Source organism: Oncorhynchus clarkii, chromosome 23 (genome assembly GCF_045791955.1).
Source record: "Oncorhynchus clarkii lewisi isolate Uvic-CL-2024 chromosome 23, UVic_Ocla_1.0, whole genome shotgun sequence".
NCBI lineage: Eukaryota > Metazoa > Chordata > Actinopteri > Salmoniformes > Salmonidae > Oncorhynchus > Oncorhynchus clarkii.
This window is the reverse complement of record NC_092169.1, coordinates 8,221,515-8,247,053: the sequence shown is the minus strand read 5'-3', so window position 1 is coordinate 8,247,053 and position 25,539 is coordinate 8,221,515. Positions and strand designations below refer to the sequence as shown.

Here is a 25,539-nt window from a genome sequence, read left to right as displayed (position 1 = left end):
TCCTGCCTCTCGCTCTTGGATCAGTTCCTTGGAACCCTTTTTATCACAAGTGATGGCTGGTATGATTGACAGATTGAAGGCATTATCAGGGACAGGGTCACGCAGAGTGGCAACACAGCAGGGAGGGCTTATAAATAAACTGATCATACATTCCAACAATTCTGGAAAAATAACTGAAGGTCCGGGGTATTTCACACACACAGTACCATTTCTAGTTTTTACGTTGCTGATGTTTGGAATGTTTTGTGCAACGCTAGAATGTTCTGGCATATAGATTTATGGGTAGTACTTTTTTTTTGTCTATCTGACGGACATTGAACCCCAACTCACAGTTTTTTTAGTCTAGGTGGACCTGAATAGCCTGAAAATATTCATGAGATAGAGGTCCTCAAAGTTGACCCATTTTGCATAACCCACCATACTATGAGACATCCATGTCTTCATCACTGGAAAAGATAAACAGTTGAGTTTAATATAATTTAAAAGCTTACAAACAGGGTTGACAACCTATTTAATAATTTCTTGAAATATATATATTTTTTAATAAAAGTAGTTTTTCAACCTTTAGCGTCAATTATCTTCAAATGTGTTGTGTTGTGTCCGTCATCGATTGAAACACAACATGCTTTTGAATACAGGGTGGGTAGAAATTGAAATCATAAAATGGACCTATCCCTTCAGACCACTGCAGTTTAGCTGGTACACCATTTAAATTGAATTGACATTTTTACTTTTTCTAATTACTTCCACAAAGATGTGTATATTCTATTTTCTGTATTTCTATGATTTCAATAGGTTTCCTATGGAGGGTTGACAGTATTTTTAAAACCGATATTCCCATTCAAGTAAACCTTCTCTGATGTCTGGACCTCCAACCATCTTTGTGGTATCATTTAACAGTCAAAATGTCCATTTGATTCCCATTTTAGTACATTCATCAACCAAAACATGAACCCCACCCTGTATTCAGGAGCATGTTGTGACTCAACCGTTGGCGGGCACAACACATATCATTTTTAGGGCTGTCCCCAAATAAATAAAAATCTTGGTTGATTGCAAGTCATCTGTTCTTTCAACCAATCGATTGCTGGAAATTATTTAACGTGTATTTTTCCATATATAAAGACATGTGTTTTAATAAAATAAACTTTGTGCATTGAGTTTGTCTGATGCTTTAAGCTTACGGTTTGATGCCTCAAGAGGGTGCCAGAGATCTAGATAACCAGAAGAAAATAAACTTAACCTGACCCAACTATTCTCCTCCCACCCTTGCTGGCTTTCGCATATTCTGCCATTACTGCCCTGAAGTTACTGGTACTAAGTAGATATGCTATAAATGACATTGGCTACACATGGCCTGTCTGCAACTATTAACTTGGGTCCGGCCCAAAGCTTGCGAACTTGCAACGTATAAAATATTCTGGGCCCTCAGTTTCCAGCGCCAGTGAGCTTAATGCAGACACAGCTGTAGGCTATTTGCGCAAGGGATTTGGAGTTGAGTACCGGCACCTCAAATGTTCTACTGCTTGAGCTCTTGTTCCTCTTATAATTGAGGAACTATCGTAATTCTCAATGGATGTAAAAAATATACTGTTTGCTTGCTGTTTTAGGTGAAGAAAAGATTACTTTGAGAAGCTCCGCAGGTCATCACTGGTGGTGTGTTAAGGCAATCAGAAATACTATCAGGCCCCCAAATGGGCACATTTATATGCCTACATTTGCCAGCAGGCCAGGTAGCCTATAGACTCAACATTGAAAGGAGCGCTCCAAACAAAAGACAATGAATAAATTGACACAACTCGTAAATGGAATTAAATAAACCAAAACTTGTTTCTCACAAGTGTAGCACAGGTTCTGCATTCTGCAAACAATGTGTCCACTCCGACAATGAGAAGAAGAAGACTGTAATAATATTGAATGCATTAAAAAAATGACCGTAACCAAAGTAACAAACATTGTAGATTAGAAATTATAGGAATTAACAGTAAATGTACTACTGGTGATATATGTAATGGGGAATTGATAGACACTAACATTCAAAGGCAAACAATTCATACAATGAAGTTATGAAACAATGTATGTGCACAAATTGGTGGGAGAGAGCGCATTTTGGAGAGAGAAGTGCATTGTGCATCTGGTCAATCTGACATCTGCATTGGCCTTGCTGCATTTACGGTGATATGGCCTCAGCAGAAGTGAGGGCATTCATACTTCTTGCACTTCACGGAGCAATGCATAGATGTTGTCAAGGAAGTGAGTTTGTTTATACAGGATGTACCGCCCCCACGTACCGTCAACCAATCATGTCAATGTGGAGCTATACAAAGCCCTCAGCATTGTTAAGAAATTTGGGAGGTGCATTCCGATGTGATACAGAGCTAGATTTGACCTCAAGACGCCTTCAAGTCCTCAACTGGCAGCTTCATTAAATAGTACCTGCAAAACACCAGTCTCAACGTCAATAGTGAAGAGGTGACTCCGGGATCATGGCATTCTAGGCAGAGTTGCAAAGAACATTTTTATTTTCCACCATAATTTGCTAATTAAAATCCTACAATCCTACAATGTGATTTTCTGGATTTTTTTTTCTCATTTTGTCTGTCATAGTTGAAGTGTACCTATGATGAAAATTACAGGCCTCTCTCATCTTTTTAAGTGGCACAATTGGTGGCTGACTAAATACTTTTTTTGTCCCACTGTAGATATTCCATAACATTTTTTGCAGTTTCCAGCTACAATAGTCATTTACAACATTAACAATGTCTACACTGTATTTCTGATCAATTTGGACAAAAATGTTGCTTTACTTTCAAAAACAAGGACATTTCTAAATTGTTTAACTTGGATCAAACGTTTCGGGTAGCTTTCCACAGTTTACATACACTAAGTTGACTGTGCCTTTAAACAGATTGGAATATTCCAGAAAATGATGTCATGGCTTTAGAAGCTTCTGATAGGCTAATTTGGACTGACTTGGACTGAAATAGATTGTGGTACTCATTTTGGGTGCTAGTACTCTTTATATTTAGGAGCAGGAGCTCCACAATACTTTTGAGCTAATATTCTATAAGAGGAACAAGAGCTCAATGAGCTCCTGCACTGCTTCTTATCCCTTGCACAAATAGCCTCAAAGTCAACTTAGTGTATGTAAACTTTTGACCCACTGGAATTGTGATACAGTGAATAAGTGAAATAATCTGTCTGTAAACAATTGTTGGAAAAATGACGTGTGTCATGCACAAAGTAGATGTCCTAACCGACTTGCCAAAACTATAGTTTGTTAACAACTATAGTTTGTTAACAACAAGAGTGGTTGAAAAATGAGTTTTCATGACTCCAACCTAAGTGTATGTAACTTACGACTTCAACTGTATGTATTTGTTACTGCTCGACTAAAACAATCAAGGTTGACCAACAGCCTAACAACCCAACAATCGACCAACGACTAATTGGGGTCAGCTCTAATATTTGTTGTATGTTTTCCTCAATAAATTGTAAAATAGTTTGACAACTATATAATTTAAGATTTTAAATGATATTATTCTCAACGGTATGTTTTTACCATTGATGTAGACACATGGATGTCTGTCTCATGGTCAGGTGGGGTATGATCAATAGATCGATTTGGAGCAACTTTATCTTTTAATGTTTTGGCATTCAGGCCCAAAAGGGGTTCTGTCAATAAGTGATGGAGTTATAATGGATTTACCCCTGATCCAGGTGCCATCCTTTCACTTTCTGTAAAGCTACTGCAGTGCAGATGGTCTGGTGTTATGAAACCTCTGGCTTCTTTCTGCCTCAGTCAGGACTTTTTGAAATCTGGAGGTTTTAATGTGTGTGTGTGTGGCTGACAGCCTCCTTATGGTTGTCATGAGGAGCATTACTAGCAACTTCTCATCTTAAGATTCTTCTCAAGATGGCATCCTCCTCTCTTTGGGATGTTTTGATCTCAATTCAGGTATTTTTCCAACCCCCAGCCAAAAGGTTTGTCCATAGTGTCCATAGTGACAAATCTCTGGAAGGTTACCGTTTTGGGAATGTAGCCTAGTAATCAATCTGAATTTATAGGCCAATTCAAAAACGTTTTGGGCCGCTTAAATAATTTATTTGACACATTGCCTTTTTACAGTCAGGTTGTGATTGTTGTTGGCAATTGTGAATCACGGCACATCTATTCGTTCTATAGTTCAACCTCACAGCTTTTGTACTTCTGAAATCTCAGGCAGCAGTGTCAGAACATTGTCTTCAAACCGCCTGAGCACTTTTTACTACTTCTCCCGGCAACCATCTTATACACCAGCTGTAAAAAAAACTAAAAACTAATGTACTTTAAAATGTTGTGACCATGATAGGGTTTTATCACACACGTTGACAGATTGTATATTGATGCCTGAGGAGGCATACACCGGTAAGAGTCATTGGTTCTCACTGTACTGGAGGAGTCCTGGAGGAGTTCTTTGCCTTGCAGAAACTGTCAGAGGTCAGTTATATTGACATTTGGAGTCACGATCAGTGCAGTTTGATTGCTATTAAGCTGCTTCGCTGCGTACTAGTGCTGAAACAGATGCTCCAGACTTGCTGCTCGCTGAGACATGACACATGCCTGACCACGCTCACTATATCTCTACTAATATTGTTTGAGTTTAAATTGAAGCCATGTTTTAGTTTCAATACCCATGGGAAAGATTGGATAGCTGTTTCTATCGCTGCAGAAATGTATCGGTGCACAGTATAGGGTGACAATTGGGTGGATCATGATTGATGTTTCATTTGATTGAAACCGTGTTTTAGTTTGAAATTCTTATGGAAAAGTTTAAATAGCTTTTCCACCACTGTATAAACTAATGAAGTACTGTAAGGTATAGGGTGACTATTTTGGGTGGATTGTGATTGGTGGGAAGATTGTCAAGCATTGTTTGGTGGAATGATAGGCGAGTCGATGAGAGGCATTTTTAGGTAAAGGGATACTGCACATAGGTAGTGTCTGGGACAGGGGGAACAGAGAGAGAAGATGGAAGTTCAGGTTAACAGAGACTGACAGGCCTGTCTATAATTCAGCTCGGTGGTGTGTGGACGTGGCAGCAGGACCATGGCGTGGGCGCTGTTAGACACTGAACAGGTGGGGGTGGGCCCTGGACCTCTGTTCCCCTTGGGCTGCTCAGGCAGGGTGCCAGATGGAAGATGGTATGCCAGGGAGCCTCCCGACGGGAAACTGCAAGGGCCGCGTTTGTTCCGCTGACACCCAGCATCTCAGCCCGACCTGGACAAGCGTACATTCCTCAAAGTGATGGGCCTGGTGCTCTCTCACACACACACTCTCTCTCTTTCTTTCTATCTCTCTCTCTCTCTCTGTCGCTCTCTGTCTCTATCCCACCTTCTCTCCCTTATCCCGCGGTCTATCACATACTCTCTTTCTCTGGCTCCCTCTCTGTCCGTCTCGCTTCCCCCTCTCTCTTTCTTTCTTCATCTTCTTCCCATAACCCCTGGTGAGGCGTGCAGGATTCCTCCCCTGCTGAGGGGATTAAGAGTCTGGGAGGCATCAGGGATCTGATTGGACAGGACCTGCTCTTGTTCCTATTGGACGGGCTTGGGCTAGTGCAGCAGTGGTAGGCTCTCAGAGCCAACAGGGGATTGGACAGGACAGCAGTGGGCTCCACTGTGGTTGTGTAACAAACCTCAAATTCAGGGAGGGACATCCTTTAGCATCAGGTACGAGTTAGCGAGGGAATTCCACTGGCTTTAGAGAACTTTAGATTTCCACAGATAGACATGCCGTGCTCTCTCTAAGGGTTTTGAATCTGCGAAAAGCTTAGACTTTTGGAGCAAAGCCTTGGCACTTATGGAGGGTGGGAAAGTCAACAGCAGGCGACGCAGAGAAGCAAATGCTTGTCACACGCTCCCGTAGCGTTTCCTTTACAGTAGCTTTCTGTTGTTTGCTCAGGAGATTCCATTTAGAAATCAGGTGATCCGGAGTTGTGAGGTCCGACTTGAGGAGCATTTGTATGTCATTTTGTCTCACTCTTTCTTCTCGCCTTTTCCACAGGTCCTGTGGCACCTGGACATCTTTCGGCGGAGCTTCCGGCAGCTGACCACACACAAGTGCATGGAGGACTCGTGTATATTCTGTGCCCTGAAGGTAAGAGGCTAGACCTGTGGGTGGAGATGAGAGGGAGGCCTGGGGTGGAGAACAGGTGGTTCACTTATTAATGAATCCTTTCCATGTAATGCCTACCAAAGAATGCAGATAGAGGTTCTTTTGGTATTGGACTATTGTATTTTATTTTCAACAGTAAATTGATCAAATACGTCATTTTTTTCAAGTTATTTCTGTGAATTTAGTTCTTAAGCATAGCTGTGCCCCCTGAGAGATGACCATGATTTTGAATGGGAGTTCTGGGATGTGAATGTTTGTGTCTTAACATGTCAGTAATTAAGCCATCTCCCCTGGTGTGGATAGACAGTGGTTGGATGTCTGGCCAGTGGTTATGGATTATTATGGACCATTGATCTCTCTCTGATCAAGCATTTCGCAATAACATCTGCTATGTGACCAATCGAATTGGATTTGAATACATTTGATTTGAGCTGGACAGGCCGCTGAATGTAGATCAATGGCTTTACCCCCCCCCCCCCCCACTCTCTCTCTCTCTCTCTCTCTCTCTTTCTCTGTTATTTGCCAAATGACTGCGGTAATCGTAATGATCGTTCAAATAGCAAAACCGGGCCACCCCTAGTGACCAATGACCATCTCTATATGTCCCACCGCGACCATCTGTCTGTCTCTGTGTAAGTGTCTGTCTGTCTGTCTGTCTGTCTGTCTGTCTGTCTGTCTTCCTGTCTGTGTGAGGGTGGTCTCTCTAACTTTAGTCTTACTCTGTAACTGACTCTCTGTTATTCATTCCAAATCAATTTCTGATTGTCTGTCTCTTTGGCTGGCTGGCAGAACCAGACTAGCTTTGCCACTAAGCTTACTTCCATTACACCACAAGACTCATCCTGTGGGCCAGCAGGTTTGTTTTTCCTGGTTTGAGTCATTGATTCCATCTTAATGAAGAGGCAAGTTTCACGCTCTCATACGTACCAGAGGAGACAGTCGAGGGTGCGGAAATGCCTTTTGAGTGGCTGTAGGATGGCACTCCACACACTCAGCCGTGTGCAATGTTCACACCCAAATGCAGATTTAAATGGGCTCTTGTGAAACTGAGTGATTTGATGATCTGCGATGCTTAGGGCTGCATGGCCCATCGGAGGGGTTCGATGGTGATATTTGAAGGCATGTCTGGTTCCTCTGTTTCACACACGGTCTGCGTGGCAGGCATAGCTAAGAGCAGCTGGATCTGGCTAGCAGGCTGGACTTGGAGAGTGACAGAGCCCCGTGAGTTTAACGAGGCCATCTTTTAGCTACCGACTGACTAGGTCTGGTCCTTTTGACTGTGACAGGTTATTTGATTTCACACCAGTGTCTACCTCAGAGTCATGGTCAGAAATGTAGGCCTAAGTGTACTTCTGTTGCTCCCTCTGCACTTGCTCTCTCTCTTTCACTCTTGCACTCCATCTCTCTCCCTCTCTCTGCTCTTTCATTCTCTCCCTCCATCTCTCTCTCTCTCCCATTCACTCTCCCCTCTGCTCTCTCCATCTCTCCCTGTGCTCTTTCCCCTTGCCTCCATCTTCCTCTCCCTCCCTCCCTTCCTGCTTCTGGTCTTCCTCTCTCCTTCTCTCTTTCTCTCCCTCTCTCCCTTGATGTCTCAGCCTTATCAGAATTACCAGGGCTCATTTGAATGGTCGATTACAGGGCATTTCGGAATTATAAGGCTATGATAATTTATCCTCTCCCCACCTCCTTTTCTGCCTCTCCTGTTCTCTCTCTCTCAGCTCACCTCACCCACCTCTTCTCTCTCTCTCTCTCTCTCTCTCTCTCTCTCTCTCTCTCTCTCTCTCTCTCTCTCTCTCTCTCTCTCTCTCTTCTGTACGCAAGATAGGTTGAGGTACAGCGGCAGGGCAGATGTGTGTGTGTGTGTGTGTGCGCATGTTTGTGTTAGTGGGTGCGCATGTTTGTGTGCCTTTACGTGTGTTTATGTTCGCTTGCCCAATAAACACTCACCTTGTTCAGGGTGTTCTTGTCTGAGAAAATGGAAATACATGATTTAAAACAGGGAAGACATATTGAGACCTAGGTCTCTTTTTCAAATGCGCCCTGCAACATAAATATAGTCATTATACCCAAAGTGTGTGTGTGTGTGTGTGTGTGTGTGTATATACAGTTGAAGTCAGAAGTTTGCATACACTTAGGTTGGAGTCATTAAAACTCATTTTTCAACCACTCCACAAATTTCTTGTTAACAAACTATAGTTTTGGCAAGCCGGTTAGGACATGTAAACCCCATGGGACCGCGCAGGAAGGAGACGCGTTCTGTCTCCTAGAAATGAACGTATTTTGGTGCGAAAAGTGCAAATCAATCCCAGAACAACAGCAAAGGACCTTGTGAAGATGCTGGAGGAAACAGGTACAAAAGTATCTATATCCACAGTAAAACGAGTCCTATATCAACATAACCTGAAAGGCCGCTCAGAAAGTAAGAACCTACTGCTCCAAAACCACCATAAAAAAAGGCAGACTACAGTTTGCAACTGCACATGGGGACAAAGATCGTACTTTTTGGAGAAATGTCCTCTGGTCTGATGAAACAAAAATAGAACCGTTTGGCCATAATAACCATCATTATGTTTGGAGGGAAAAGGGGGAGGCTTGCAAGCCGAAGGACACCATCCCAACCGTGAAGCACAGGGGTGGCAGAATCATGTTGTGGGGGTGCTTTGCTGCAGGAGGGACTGGTGCACTTCACAAAATAGATGGCATCATGAGGTAGGAAAATATTGAAGCAACATCTCAAGACATCAGTCAGGAAGTTAAAGGTTGGTTGCAAATGGGTCTTCCAAATGGACAATGACCCCAAGCATACTTTCAAAGTTGTGGCAAAATGGCTTAAGGACAACAAAGTCAAGGTATTGGAGTGGCCATCACAAAGCCCTGACCTCAATCCCATAGAAAATGGGTGGGCAGAACTGAAAAAGTGTGTGCGAGCAAGGAGGCCTACAAACCTGACTCAGTTACACCAGCTTTGTCAGGGGGAATGGGCCAAAATTCACCAACCTATTGTGGGAAGCTTGTGGAAGGCTACCCGAAACGTTTGAGCCAAGTTAAACAATTTAAAGGCAAAGCTACCAAATACTAATTGAGTGAATGTAAACTTCTGACCCACTGGGAATGTGATGAAAGAAATAAAATCTGAAATAAATCATTCTCTCTGCTATTATTCGGACATTTCACATTCTTAAAATAAAGTCGTGATCCTAACTGACCCAAGACAATGAATTTTTACTAGGATTAAATGTCAGGAATTGTGAAAATGTTTAAATGTATTTGGCTAAGGTGTATGTAAACTTCCGACTTCAACAGTATACACCACCGTTGAAAAGTTTGGGGTCACTTAGAAATATCCTTGTTTTTGAAAGAAAAGCAAAATTTTTGTCCAATAAAATAACATCAAATTGATCAGAAATACAGTGTAGACATTGTTAATGTTGTAAATGACTATTGTAGCTGGAAACAGCAGATTTTTTACGGTATATCTACATAGGCCCATTATCAACAACCATCACTCCTGTGTTCCAATGGCACATTGTGTTAGCTAATCCAAGTTCATCATTTTAAAAGGCTAATTGATCATTAAAAAAAACTTTTACAATTATGTTAGCACAGCTGAAAACTGCTGTCTGATTAAAGAAACAATAAAACTGGCATTCTTTAAACTAGTTGAGTATCTGGAGCATCAACATTTGTGGGTTCGATTACAGGCTCAAAATGGCCAGAAACAAATAACTTTCTTCTGAAACTCATCAGTCTGTTCTTGTTCTGAGAAATTATAGCTATTCCATGTGAGAAATTGCCAAGAAACTGAAGATCTCTTACAACACTGTGTACTACTCCCTTCACAGAACAGTGCAAACTGGCCCTAACCAGAATAGAATGAGGAGTAAGAGGCCCCAGTGCACAACTGAGCAAGAGGACAAGTACATTAGAGTGTCTAGTTTGAGAAACAGACGCCTCACAAGTCCTCAACTGGCAGCTTCATTAAATAGTATCTGCAAAACAGCAGTCTCGACGTCAACAGTGATGAGGTGAAATTAGTGTTACCTTGATATAAAGGATATTGACCCCCTTCCATTTGCGGTGAACCCTATGTGAACCCTGTGAATGTATCATTTTGTTGTACAATCCGTGAATACTTTCTGTTGAGTCCATTCCTGTTATTCCAGAGTGTTACGCTGTTGTTGACCCCGCTGTGTTACTGTGTCTCTTGTTGTTTCTAGAGTATCTTTGCTCAGTTCCAGTTCAGCAGTGAGAAGGTGCTGCCATCTGACGCGCTCCGCAGCGCTCTGGCCAAGACCTTCCAGGACGAACAGCGCTTCCAGCTGGGCATCATGGACGACGCTGCAGAGTGCTTCGTAAGAGGCAACCCTCCCTTTGCTCCTCCACTTCTTCCTACTTTACCCCCTCACTATTACTCTCTCAGCTCACTTATTCCTCCATTACTTACTTCATCCCTCACTTCCCCACGTCCATTACCCTTCATTCTTCCACTCCTGCTCTCTCCCTTCTAATACACCTACACACTTAGCAAACAGAACAGAGCTACGAGATCTGCTAAAAGTGATCTCATAACAAAATGTTCCATGTTTAAAAATCCGATTTTTGTCATGCCGTAATATTTAGAAAACAATGGCTGGGGACACTATTTACTTTGGGAGAACAAAGGAAAAGTGTGGGAAGTGTTTTTGTCTCTGGGAAGTTGCAGTGCAGAGCTCTCTACAAGGCTTTTACCCTGATCCCAGTGACAGTAAGCAGTCCACCCAGCCTCTACCACACTACCACAAAGAAAGAAACTTTGCCATTTTTCCCCCCTGACTAGCTCATTTTATAAGCAACGCAGCTAGGCAGCCAGCCAGAGGATTGTTCCATACCCTGTACCCTCTCTGGGCCTATCCTCTCCTCTCAACCTCTCTCTCCACTTCTCTTTATGTTCTGCTGACAAGCGAGAACATACGGAAACTGCAACTTGGGTTGTTTTTTTTATTAGTATTATTCTGGGTATTTGGCTGCGGCTGCATTCCGGAGGCGGTGGGATGGTGGGCTGAGGCAGATGCTAAGTGTACATTGGAACCTCCCCGTGGTGACCCTCTCTCTGCAGTGCTACAGAACTCCCACCGCTCCGAGGGCTCCTGCCTGCAGTTAGAGTGATAAATCACCCAGTAAATTAGCTCAGGATGGCCAACCAGAGCCTCTGTGTGTTTTGCAGTGCAGCACCTTGCTGCTTCACTGAGTTTAAAACAGTAATCCACTCAAAAACTATATTTGTGTTTATTAGTCCACTGTTGATGCAGTCCCAAAATGTTTTCCATCTCAGTGATCAAGTTTTCAAGATATAGGACTTTCAAAAATCGAATTGTAGATGCATCATCATGATGATGTGGCAAGTTACAATTTGCATTTTGAAAGTCCTTATGTCTTGAAGACATGATTGCTGACGTGCAAAACATTTTGAGACTGAATCAACAGTAGATTAATTTTTAAAAATATATCAAAAGATAGTTTTAAGTGGATTATTCCTTTAAGCAATATAAGTTTTCTCAAGATTTTCTCGAGGATATTTTCTTTGTGTGTTGGTTTTGTCATGACGTAGTAATGTGATTCGGTTAACAACACGTGGGCAAGCGCATACACACTTGCTTACACACACAAACACAAACAGGAATAAAGCCAACATGACTGTCTCTAACTGTTGCCCCCACAGGAGAACATCCTAATGCGGATTCATTTCCACATCTCAGACGAGACCAAAGAGGACATCTGCACAGCCAAGCACTGCATCCCACACCAGAAGTTTGCCATGACGCTCTTCGAACAGGTCAGCACAAACACAAGCCTCAGTACAAACACGAGCCTCAGTACAAACACAAGCCTCAGTACAAACACAAGCCTCAGTACAAACACAAGCCTCAGTACAAACACGAGCCTCAGTACAAACACGAGCCTCAGCACAAACACGAGCCTCAGTACAAACACGAGCCTCAGTACAAACACAAGCCTCAGTACAAACACGAGCCTCAGTACAAACACAAGCCTCAGCACAAACACGAGCCTCAGTACAAACACGAGCCTCAGTACAAACACAAGCCTCAGCACAAACACAAGCCTCAGTACAAACACAAGCCTCAGTACAAACCCAAGCCTCAGTACAAACACAAGCCTCAGTACAAACACAAGCCTCAGTACAAACACGAGCCTCAGTACAAACACGAGCCTCAGTACAAACACAAGCCTCAGCACAAACACAAGCCTCAGCACAAACACGAGCCTCAGTACAAACACAAGCCTCAGTACAAACACAAGCCTCAGTACAAACACGAGCCTCAGTACAAACACGAGCCTCAGTACAAACACAAGCCTCAGTACAAACACAAGCCTCAGTACAAACACAAGCCTCAGTACAAACACAAGCCTCAGTACAAACACAAGCCTCAGTACAAACACGAGCCTCAGTACAAACACGAGCCTCAGTACAAACACAAGCCTCAGTACAAACACAAGCCTCAGTACAAACACAAGCCTCAGTACAAACACAAGCCTCAGTACAAACACGAGCCTCAGTAACTCATTTAGATGATCAGTCATTCCATTTTCTTTTCATCTCAGAATTGACCCCCCCCCATCCATTTCTATGTCATTAACTGAAGTCAAGCCAGCTGTGCTTATCTTAGTGGTGTAACTCTTTGTATGTTTGCAGTGTGTGTGTAGCAGCTGTGCTTATCTTAGTGGTGTAACTCTTTGTATGTTTGCAGTGTGTGTGTAGCAGCTGTGCTTATCTTAGTGGTGTAACTCTTTGTATGTTTGCAGTGTGTGTGTAGCAGCTGTGGGGCCTCCTCTGACCCACTGCCATTCATTCAGATGGTGCACTACATCTCCACCACCTCCCTCTGGTGAGTAAATCCTTTGACTTGGGAAAACAGCATTGAGCTGACTGGTTCTGCCTAGATTTGACTGATGTTCTGACTGGTTCAGACTAGTTCCGAGGGGGTTAATTCTGACCTGTTCGGACCAGTTCGGACTAGTTGACTAACACCATACATAGGCGCACATTTTATACGAAAGTGAAAGTTGATGGGCACTGCTCTCCAATTGAATTTTGCTCCATTCACTCCGCAAACAGATGATAGACTGAAAAGCTTTTCCGGTCTCTTTTCCACGGAGCAGAGCAACAACAAAAAATCAACGCTCTCTCGGCCTAGAGACACAATGGTGACCGAATGTGCTTTCTCTCTCCTCCTCTAAAGAGAAGTAACCCGCTAGGTTAGATATCAGGTCGCCTAGGAACGGGTAATAGCTTTCTTCATTGTGGCAGTATGAGCTGTCCACCAAACCTCTCTGGGCTGTGGGAGGAGGAAGGAGGGATGAATCACCTGCATTCCCTCCGTTAGGCTGCGGACTAGCTGTAGTGAGCCAGGGGATGCCTGCCTGCGTCTCCAGCTGTGGCGATGTCTGCAGCGAAGCCCTCAGGAGAGCCCAACACCAGTCTCAGTCTCTTCGTCTGCTGTAGCAGCCAGCCAGTCAGCCCAGAGTGCTTGTTATGTTATGAGCAAACTTCTTATGCAAAAGTGATGAAGTGTCTACAATAATATTCCATGTGATTAGTCTGTTAGGTGTACTGTGTGGGCTCTATCTAATTCCTCAACGCTATTTGGCCCTGATATGAGCCCAACATTCCCAACACCAGCCCCTCTCTATCTGTTAGAGACACACCCACACAGACACACACGCGCGCACACACACACACACACACACAGACACACGCACCCACTCCCCCCCCATAACCCTCAGAGGAGTATGTTGTATCCTGACAAGGGTTTATAGGCCAATAACAGGCCTCTCTCCTGCACCAGAGCACAGAGTTACAGTATAACCCTGGAGTGTCTTTGACAGAGCCCCAGAGAGACCTGGAGAGAATGGGAACGGAACAAAGAGTCACCTTGTAGACAAAGGACTGGTCTAAGGCCCTGCAGTCACATGATCAGTAGCACCAGTGTTAAGGCTGTAGCTGTAGTGCTCTCTATTTTAGAAGGATGTTTTTATCTGAAAGATGCTTACATTTAACACAGTCTGTAGGGTGGAGTGGGGTAAGTTGAGCCATTTTATGCATTCAGCATCACTACGTCAAGGGAAATATAGTGTTATTTCTAACAAAATATATCTACATTTGAGCCACCTTGGGGTAAGTGGGTGATAGTGTCCTGTGACAGGGGTTGGTGGTGCTGGTAGGTCAAAGTTGAATTCATGGACTGGGAGGTGTGGTATATTGTATATCTTAAATGTATGCCTACATTCAGATATACATGTCGATCTCTCTGTTCAATATCACTTCCCCTTCCATTTCTCAACCAGTTGTATGGGACAGGGATGTTGTTTCGATGTGCCAATTCATGCATTTGAGGCTACTAAGCCCATGAAACTGGGCCGCAAAATTCTGGATATGTTTAGCAAGCTCAGACTCCATGTCATAAGATAAGACATTGTGTGCCTCTGCTACAATATCATAGCCTCTCTTTCGCACAGGTTCTTGTTCATCATTTTTGTTGTTGTCAATATACAGTGCATTCGGAAAGTATTCAGGAGCCCTGACTTTTTCCACACTTTGTTACTTTACAGACTTATTCTGAAATATAGGAAATATATACAAATCCTCATCAATCTACACGCAATACCCCATAATGACAAAGTGAAAACAATTTTTTTGACATTTAGCTAATAATATATATATATATAAAAGATAACTTATTTACATAAGTATTCAAACCCTATGAGACTCAAAACTAAACTCAGGTGCATCCTGTTTCCATTCATCATCCTTGAGATGTTTCTACAACTTGATTGGAGTCCACCTGTGGTAAATTCAATTGATTGGACATGATTCGGATAGGCACACACCTGTCTATATAAGGTCCCACAGTTGACAGTGCATGTCAGAGAAAAAACCAAGCCATGAGGTTGAATAGAGCCATAGAGCGCCGAGACAGGATTGTGTCAAGGCACAGGTCTGGGGAAGGGTACCAAAAAATGTCTGTGGCATTGAAGGTCCCCAAGAACACAGTGCCTCCATCATTCTTAAATGGAAGAAGTTTGGAACCACCAAGACTCTTCCTCGAGTTGGCTGCCCCGCCAAACTGAGCAGTCGGGGTAGAAGGGCCTTGGTCAGGGAGGTGAACAAGAACACGATGGTCACTCTGACAGAGCTCCAGAGTTCCTCTGTGGAGATGGGAGAACATTCCAGAAGGACAACCGTCTCTGCAGCACTCCACCCATCAGGCCTTTATGGTAGTGGTCAGACGGGAGCCACTCCTCAGTAAAAGGAACATGACATCTTGCTTGGAGTTTGCCAAAAGGCACCTAAAGGACTCTCTGAGTGATTCTCTGGTCTGATTGAACTCTTTACAAATTAAAGGAGAGCCGCACACTCTAGGAGCTCAGATGCAATAATTTAATAGCCCAATCCCTGCCGCTGAAAAACATTCCCACAGCATGATGCTACCACCACCATTCTTCACCGTAGGGATGGTACCAGGTCTCCTCCAGACGTGACGCTTGGCATTCAGGCCAAAGAGTTCAATCAGGAGGTGAAAGAAACGCACACCTATTTAGGCTAGGTGCTGGCTAGTAGAGTAGAACAATTTAAAATAAAAGGAGAGCCGCACACTCTAGGAGCTCAGATGCAATAATTTAATAACCTAATATCCAACATTTCGACAGACAAGTTGTCCCTGATGAAGACAGCTTGTCTGTCGAAACGTTGGATATTAGGTTATTAAATTATTGCATCTGAGCTCCTAGAGTGTGCGGCTCTCCTTTTATTTTCAATTGTTCTACTCCACTAGCCAGTACCTAGCCTAAACAGGTGTGCGTTTCTTTCACCTCCTGATTGAACTCTTTGGCCTGAATGCCAAGCATCACGTCTGGAGGAGACCTGGTACCATCCCTACAGTGAAGAATGGTGGTGGTAGCATCCTGCTGTGGGAATGTTTTTCAGCGGCAGGGATTGGGTAACTAGTCAGGATCGAGGGAAAGATAAACGGAGCAAAGTATAGAGAATTCCTTGATGAAAACCTGCTCCAGAGAGGTCAGGACCTCAAACTGGGGTGAAGGTTCACCTTCCAATAGGACAATGACCCTAAGCAGGAGTGACTTTAGGACAAGTCTCTGAATGTCCTTGAGAGGCCCAACCAGAGCCCGGACTTGAACCCGACCGAACATCTCTGGAGAGACCTGAAAATAGCTGTGCAGCGACGCTCCCCATAAAACCTGACAAGAGTTTGAGGGGATCTACAAAGGAGAATGGGAGAAACTCTCCAAATATGGCTCAACTTACCCCATGGTCATTGGCTCAACTTACCCCATGGCCATTGGGTCAACTTACCCCATGGCCATTGGCTCAACTTACCCCATGGCCATTGGCTCAACTTACCCCATGGCCATTGGGTCAACTTACCCCATGGCCATTGGCTCAACTTACCCCATGGCCATTGGCTCAACTTACCCCATGGCCATTGGCTCAACTTACCCCATGGCCATTGGGTCAACTTACCCCATGGCCATTGGGTCAACTTACCCCATGGCCATTGGCTCAACTTACCCCATGGCCATTGGCTCAACTTACCCCATGGCCATTCGCTCAACTTACCCCATGGCAAACATTTAGACTATATTAGCTCACACAGCTACAAGGATGCACTTTCCGTGCTATGTTTAGAACCGCATATTGTAGCTTATAGAGACCCCAACTGATGTATAAAACAATATTAAAACTCTACTTTGGTTAGGATATAACACAATGCATTAATTTGACTTTGAAAATCCGTTTTTTGGACCTAACATGCTTGACACTTTTTTCCATGTGTTTTTTTCCTTCACATGAAATGATGACTTCTTCCTAAATATTTGGTCACATGATTCATTTTGTGTATGGTTTCCTAGTTACAAGGGTGGCTCAACTAACCCTTAGGCTCAACTTACCCCACTCTCCCCTACAATATATGTGGCCCACAGATCATACGTACAACCCTGGTGTAGCAAGGACTAGATGTCTGAGTGTGTGTTGTCTCACACTGTAGATGTCTGAGTTGTGTGTGTTCTGTGTATTCCCCGTGTTACAGTAACCAGGCGGTGAGGATGCTGGAGTGTAAAGACAAGCCCACACCAGACATGTTTGGAGAGCTGCTCCGCAACGCCAGCACTATGGGAGACCTACGCAACTGTCCGGTGAGTTGGTATACAAGAACCCTTTACCACACCATACCATGAATGTACATTTACATTTTTCTCATTTAGCCTGCGTTCTTATCCAGAGCGACTTACAATTAGTGCAGCTATCTTAAGATAGCTTGGTGGGACAACCAGATAGCACCGTCGTAGTAAGGACATTTTCCCTACAATAAAGTAGTTATCAACAAAGTCAGTACTAGTAGGAAAAGACAAGTGTAGGTAAAAAAGTATTTTTGCTTGGGGGTGCCGTGGGGTTTATTTAAGATACTCTTTGAAGAGGTAGAGTTTCTGGCATTTTTTGGACGATGAACAGGGACTCCGCTGTCATGCTGTTAGGGGAAAGCTTGTTCCACACCATGGACTCTACGACAACTGTGATAGCCACTATATTACACTATATTACAGCCACAATAGATATTACACTCCCACCAGAAATATTCTTACTTATGATGGTGAAAAAAAAGTTAAATATTCATGTCCTGTAGGATTCTTTAGTCAAGAAATATATTATGACTCTCACGCTTGCGTACACGCACACACACACACACACACACACACACACACACACACACACACAATCTAACTCCGAGGCTTGTGTTGAGTGTGGGCGGACTGGTTCAGAGGGACTTGATGGCGTCACAAGGGCAGTAAACACCATTCTGAGGCCAGCCAAACTCACCACGGAGTCCTTAGTGCTTCGACTGTAATATCTCTGGGTTAGAAACGGAACTGAAAGGACCAGGGTGGATCAACATGAGCAGCTCAAAGTATTAGCGTTTTAAAATGTGAAATCTCCCAGTCAAACATGACTCTTGTAATTCTGATACTCCCTCCCAGCTTTATCTTTATCAAACATTAAAGCCTCTGGTCATTCTAACGGTCAACTCCAGAGTCGACATAATCATAACGAGCTGCCCCAGTATTGTACAATTACAGGCCTTTTCCAGAAATATGTTTTTATTCGCTAAGTATAGGCTGACTTTGATGCTTCTCCCGCTGGTCTGTGTGTGAGAAACCCCAGTGCTCGCCTGTGCTGTGAGAAAGTCTCCTCTGTTTATGTCAAATTTGGCGCGTGCACAATCGTTGCCCTTCCGGGGGCCTGCCGCCCGCTTGTTTCCAGCCTCACTTCTGGGAAACGCACAAAAGAAGAGGGAATTTTGCCCCTCTCCGGCAAAGGAGGTCAAGATGGCAGGTGCATGTGGTGACATGCGTCCTTCTCCCTCACAAACACACACATACAAACAAACAAACAAAAACACACACGCTGTACCGCTCTGGCCCAAATCAGCTCTGTGAAAGGAGTCCTTGTGGTAACCTTCTATGAAGGAACCCCACATGCTGCTGGGCCCAGTGTGTGGGTAGAGTTTCTGTCTAAAGGAAGGCTGTCTCTCTGTGATGGGCATAGAAGTGACACTTGAATTGGGGGTTGTCATTGGCCTACAGCCAGCTGACCTTTTCAGACACAGCTCACTATGAGGGGTGCTCTGAATTGAACCATAGTCAACACTGAAAAAGCTAAATGGATGAAGATCACTGTCAACTCGGAACGTAATGAGTCATGGTAGACTTTGTTTGAGTTTTTTTTAGTTTGTTTGAGGATTTTGGGTTTATATTTGTGATTTATTAACTCTCAATTTACGTCTCCTTTTTGTCCCCCTCTTTCACTTCCCCCTTCTCTCTCCCACTCCATCTCTTGCCCCCTACCTTTCTTCCCACCCTCCTCTTCACACGCTCTCTTCTTCCTGCTCGCTCGCTCTCTCTCTCTCTCTCTCTCTCTCCCTACCTCAGAGTAACTGTGGGGAGAAGCTGCGTATTCGTCGGGTACTTATGAACTCTCCAGAGATCATCACCATAGGTCTGGTGTGGGACTCTGACCACTCAGACCTGGCAGAGGACGTCATCCACAGCCTGGGCACTTGCCTGCGCCTGGGGGATGTAAGACGCACACGCGCGCACACACACACACACACACACACGGAGACACACACTCACTCTTACAGTTTTCTTCAGAAGATGCCACTAAGTTATGCCATACTGGGTTGTTTATGCTGTAATGTTTCTAGCCACCGACACCAGAGTGGATAGAAAGCAGTCTGATGTCTCTATACTCTGACACAACACACACAGTCAGGCACCATCTCCCTCGCTAATGAATTTTTCAAGGTGTTTACCTGCTGTAAAAGCGAGCTAACCTTTGAGAACCTCTGGAGCGTTTCTGAAGTGGTACTTCTGCGAGTTGTGTTATGATCTGATACCAATATTCCCGATGTCTGTTTGGGTACCCTGGGGGGGGGGGTATGATTTAGCTATACAGTATTGCAGGACAGTGTATTTTTTGTTTCCCTATGGGGCTGAACATGAGTCCTCTCCCCTGTCCCCCTCAGCTCTTCTACAGAGTAACAGATGATAAGGCCAAGCAGGCAGAGCTCTACCTGGTGGGCATGGTGTGTTACTACGGCAAGCACTACTCCACCTTCTTCTTCCAGACCAAGATACGCAAGTGGATGTACTTTGATGACGCACATGTCAAAGAGGTAAAACAAAAAAAAACGAAATAAATCAATCCATCCGGGTGAATGGTTAGAGAAGTTGCCCTTATTCACTAATGTAGGATGGGATTCCTTTACCCCTAATCCTGACCATGAACATGAACCATTTGTTTTTACTGTGTAGTTGCTGTGTTTTATTCTTCCTACGGTATTTTGCAGTTGAAAATCACACAGGCCATGCTTGGCTATACATTGCTCCTCACTTGGGTGATGTTACTGTGAGACAGACCATTGAGCCGTACACGTGTTTGTGGACTCCTCTCAGTTGAGAGTCCTCCACTTTTACAGCTTATTGTCTTTGTCTCCGTCTCTCTCTCCCGTTGCTGTGTCAAGAGGGAGAGGACATTCATCTTTTAACAACGAATTCCCTGATGTTTTCTTTCATTGCTAAACAGAAGCGTGGCCTGTCGGGCTCTGTTCAAAGCCCCCTGTTTGTCGCTAATTTCACCCCGGCGCCATGAGTTTACATTATTCACCCGCTCGTTGACTCACTGGCGAGCTGGGGTTGTTTTTGCTCCATTTTTAATCGATGACACAGGCTGCGTTGTCATTACAGCCCAAGGAGGAATAGTTGTCATAGGAATAGTTTACTTTACTTTCTTATCCTACTGGGGATATTTAGGCCAGACAAAATTTACATCAAAAACAACAATCAACATGTATGTACAAAAATTCATGGAGAGACACATGTAACCTGCCACAGTCCTTATCATGGACAATGAGAGGTCTGCAGCGTTGCTGAGGAACCCAAAGCCTGTCACATGAGGTCATCTGGATGAACTCTGATTGGTGGTTCACACTGCGGCAGTGTTGTGGCCAGTCATGGGTGCGAGTTCTGATTGGCTTCTCCTTTACTTCCAGGTCAGGTCCCCCTCTCTGTGTGACGAGGTGTGGGAGCATTGAGCAGAGGCGTTAGTTAGTTAGTTCCACATGCCTGGCCTGCTGGCCCAACTGTGGTGTGTGTCTCTCGCCACCTCTCCTGGGAGCGGGCGGAGGGAAGGAAATGACACACAGCTCTGTGGGCAACGGGCCTTCTCTCACTGCTCTGGCTCGCACCTATCTATCCTTTCTCCCGTCTCTCTCTTTTCCTCTCTATCTCTCTACCTAGTCCCCCCCCCCCCCCCCCCCCCCCGTGGCATGGCTCTTTCACCTTCCATCCATCCACTTTCTTTAAAAAATGTCTCCCCTCTTCCCACTCCTCTATCCTTTTCTTCTCTCCCTTTCCTCCCCTTTCCTTTCTCTCTCTCTCCTTTCTCTCTCGCTCATTTCCTCTCTCCCCTCTCTCCTATCATGGCTTTAGTCACATAAATGTCTGTGCTGTACGTTCACTCCTGGGCAGTTGCATACAAAGCAGCTTTTCTCTCTCTCTCTCTCTCTCTCTCTCTCTCTCTCTCTCTCTGTCTCTCTCTCTGTCTCTCTCTGTCTCTCTCTGTCTGTGTGTGTGTGTAAAGCCAGCACGTGAGCCAGTGAGGGTTTGGACAAAAGTGGCCTGAAAACAAGGATATCCCTCTATTGTTTATCTGGCCAGCTGGACAGGAGGGCGTGGCCAATAGAGAGCTAGAGCAAAGCGGCCACCTCTGTAGACCCACGCACACATTTGCGCTTTCAAACACACACACATACGCTCATACGCATACACACACACACACACACACACTTTTCTGATATGATAGGGCTATCGGGACTTCCTGTCACAGATTCCTGTGCTGAGCGAGGGCAGAGCGTTCGTTGTGCATTCGGGAAAACCAGGTTGGGGTAAGAGGGGTTGGAAAATGGCCCCTCTGGCGCTTACAGAGTCGTGTTAATGTTAGCAGTAGCTATTGTACTGTAACTGTGGTCTTGACTAACTCGCATTCTTTTGTGAGCTCACTCGCTTCGCTCTGTGTGTACTTTTCTGGGTGTCTGTTCGACTCTTCCTGAACAGTTTGAGATTTCACTTCAGGGATGAGCCTGAATGCGCAGGTCTAACCCTGGAAAGTCATGACATAGTTTCCTCTCTTCCCGGCAGATCGGGCCCAAGTGGAAGGACGTGGTGTCTCGGTGCATCAAGGGCCACTACCAGCCCCTGCTACTGCTCTACGCTGACCCCCGGGGGACGCCCGTGTCAGTGCAGGACCTGCCCTCCCGCCTGGACCTGCACCACTTCAACAGGTCCTACTACGACAGTGAGGACTCGGGTACGAGACGCCTCGCGTCACACGAGATCACTTGCTACACGCACAGAATGGCTGTTGCATTACCACACCTGTGTTCAAATAGCATTTTTGTTCTTGTTCTTTCAAATGGAACTAGTAGTTAAAGTAAAACAAATGCAATTTATACACCACGTGTTTCACCTTCTTGAAGCGGTTGTTTCCTGCTCTCTGTACTGTTCTGATTAAGTCCTGGCTTGTGTGTTCTCGTTATTATCTCTGATGGCTGTCTGCATCTGTTCCGCTGTCATGCTGTTGTCTTCAGGCCGCGAGCCGTCCATCTCCAGTGACACGCGCACCGACTCGTCGACAGACAGTTACTCCTACAAGCATTCCCACTCCCACTCTCACCATGAGTCCATGGCCAGCCACTTCTCCTCCGATTCCCAGGGAACCGTCATCTGTAACCCAGAAAACGACACAGCCTCCCGCAGCAGCCTGGAGACCACAGGTAGTAGGAGGAGGAGTTCAGGAATAGCATGCACACACACAGACAGGGTATATATATATGCACACACACAGACAGGGTAGATATAATGCACACACACACAGTCAGGGTAGATATATATGCACACACACTGACAGGGTATATATAATGCACACACACACAGACAGGGTAGATATAATGCACACACACACATACAGGGTAGATATAATGCACACACACACAGACATGGTAGATATAATGCACACACACACAGACAGGGTAGATATAACGCACACACACACAGACAGGGTAGATATATATGCACACACACAGACAGGGTATATATAATGCACACACACACACACACAGACATGGTAGATATAATGCACACACACACACAGACAGGGTAGATATAATGCACACACACACAGACAGGGTAGATATATATGCACACACTCAGACAGTGTAGATATATATGCACACACACAGACAGGGTAGATATATATACACACACACAGACAGGGTAGATATATATGCACACACACAGACAGGGTAGATATATATGCACACACACAGACAGGGTAGATATAATGCACACACACAGACAGGGTAGATATATATGCACACACACAGTCAGGGTAGATTTTATGCACACACACACAGTCAGGGTAGATATATATGCACACACACAGACAGGGTAGATATATATGCACACACACAGACAGGGTAGATATAATGCACACACACAGACAGGGTAGATATATATACACACACACAGACAGGGTAGATATATATGCACACACACAGACAGGGTCGATATATATGCACACACAGAGACAGGGTAGATATATATGCACACACACAGACAGGGTAGATATATATGCACACAAACAGACAGGGTAGATATATATGCACAGACACAGTCGGGGTAGATATATATACACATACACACACAGTCAGGGTAGATATATGCACACACACAGACATGGTAGATATATATGCACACACACAGTCAGGGTAGATATATATGCACACACTCAGACAGTGTAGATATATATGCACACACACAGACAGGGTAGATATATATACACACACACAGACAGGGTAGATATATATGCACACACACAGACAGGGTAGATATATATGCACACACACAGACAGGGTAGATATAATGCACACACACAGACAGGGTAGATATATATGCACACACACAGTCAGGGTAGATTTTATGCACACACACACAGACAGGGTAGATATAATGCACACACACAGTCAGGGTAGATATATATGCACACACACAGACAGGGTAGATATATATGCACACACACAGACAGGGTAGATATATATGTACACACACAGTCAGGGTAGATTTTATGCACACACACACAGACAGGGTAGATATAATGCACACACACAGACAGGGTAGATATATATGCACACACACAGTCAGGGTAGATTTTATGCACACACACACAGACAGGGTAGATATAATGCACACACACAGTCAGGGTAGATATATATGCACACACACAGTCAGGGTAGATTTTATGCACACACACACAGACAGGGTAGATATAATGCACACACACAGACAGGGTAGATATATATGCACACACACAGTCAGGGTAGATTTTATGCACACACACACAGACAGGGTAGATATAATGCACACACACAGTCAGGGTAGATATATATGCACACACACAGTCAGGGTAGATTTTATGCACACACACACAGACAGGGTAGATATAATGCACACACACAGTCAGGGTAGATATATATGCACACACACAGACAGGGTAGATATATATGCACACACACAGACAGGGTAGATATATATGCACAAACAAACATGAATATGGTCTGTAGCTCACTCGAACACATAAGTATGCACAGACACACACAGTCACATACATGCACGCAGGTGCATGCTTGCACGCATACACACACACTGACACACACACACAGAGTATACTCCCAAGCCTATGCACCAAAAGAGGCTGGTGGGAGGAGCTGTAGGAGGCTGGGCTCATTGTAAAGACTGGAGTGGTAGATTGGAACGGTATCAAACACATGGAAACCACGTTCCATTGAATCCATTCCAGCCATTACAATGAGCCCGTCCTCCTATAGCTCCTCCCACCAGCCTCCTCTTATATACACAGACTAAACTGTGTATTAATTCATGCTTTTACCTTGCATGTATGCACACGTGCAACTACTTAGGTTTAAGCATGTATTGCTCACCCAAACATACTCTAGACAGATTTGTATGTACTGTACAGAGGGTTAAAGCCACAGCCATTACCCAATCATGTTCATCATGAATTATGTGTCATCATTTTTCACATGTCGTAACCATGTAAACGGTCATAAAAAAAATCTCCTCCCTAAGGCCAAGTGACGGACAGTGGGCCAGTGCAGTGCCACTCTCTGAGGAAAGGCGGAACAGTGGACAGGAAGGGCGGGGCCAGTGACAGGAAGCGGAGCTCTAGTCGGCCGAGGCGACTTGAGGAGAGGAGCCGGGGCTCTAAGACTGACGAAGCCTCGTCGGCAGGTTACCACAGCGAGGGTACGAAGGAACCAATCACACGGCAGAGCCAAGAGACTAGGGACCAATCACACGGCAGAGCCAGGGAACAAGTGACCTATGACAGAAGAGCATGATGACTCAGGAGACTATACTGTATCTAGCAGCTTAGAGCTCATCAGAATCAGTGTCTCTAGTCTTTCGCAGGTAGTTCATAGTATTTGGGTTTTACATATTTAACAAGAAGATCAGGTACAGGTACAGGAGTAGGGTATCTTGTATCTTACCATTTTTCTCTTGTCCTGTCCAGTTAGCCGTTATCACCAAAGTTGTCACTCGCGTTGCACTTTCATCCTATTGTTTTTTTGCTTTTTCCACCCCTCCCCATCAACACATGACATCACACCACTAATGTATTTATCTCCCACTCTCTATCTGTCTCCCTCCCTCCATCTCCCTCCTCTTCTCTCTCC

At 44.5% G+C, this 25,539-nt stretch overlaps 1 protein-coding gene across 3 annotated transcripts in view; it reads left to right on the top strand.

The window, feature by feature from the left end:
• The window catches only part of LOC139381504 (ubiquitin carboxyl-terminal hydrolase 54-like), a 59,423-nt gene that overhangs the window by 14,903 nt on the left and 18,981 nt on the right, over positions 1-25,539 (top strand). For 2 of the 3 annotated variants that reach the window (XM_071125104.1, XM_071125106.1), the window contains exons 2-11: positions 6,044-6,136; positions 10,372-10,506; positions 11,853-11,966; positions 12,956-13,038; positions 17,260-17,365; positions 19,157-19,303; positions 19,753-19,902; positions 21,926-22,094; positions 22,375-22,560; positions 24,932-25,108. In XM_071125104.1, coding sequence (XP_070981205.1) covers positions 6,044-6,136; positions 10,372-10,506; positions 11,853-11,966; positions 12,956-13,038; positions 17,260-17,365; positions 19,157-19,303; positions 19,753-19,902; positions 21,926-22,094; positions 22,375-22,560; positions 24,932-25,108 — 1,360 coding nt within the window. The remainder of the gene's footprint in view (positions 1-6,043; positions 6,137-10,371; positions 10,507-11,852; positions 11,967-12,955; positions 13,039-17,259; positions 17,366-19,156; positions 19,304-19,752; positions 19,903-21,925; positions 22,095-22,374; positions 22,561-24,931; positions 25,109-25,539) is intronic. The other variant, XM_071125105.1, reaches the window with a different exon arrangement.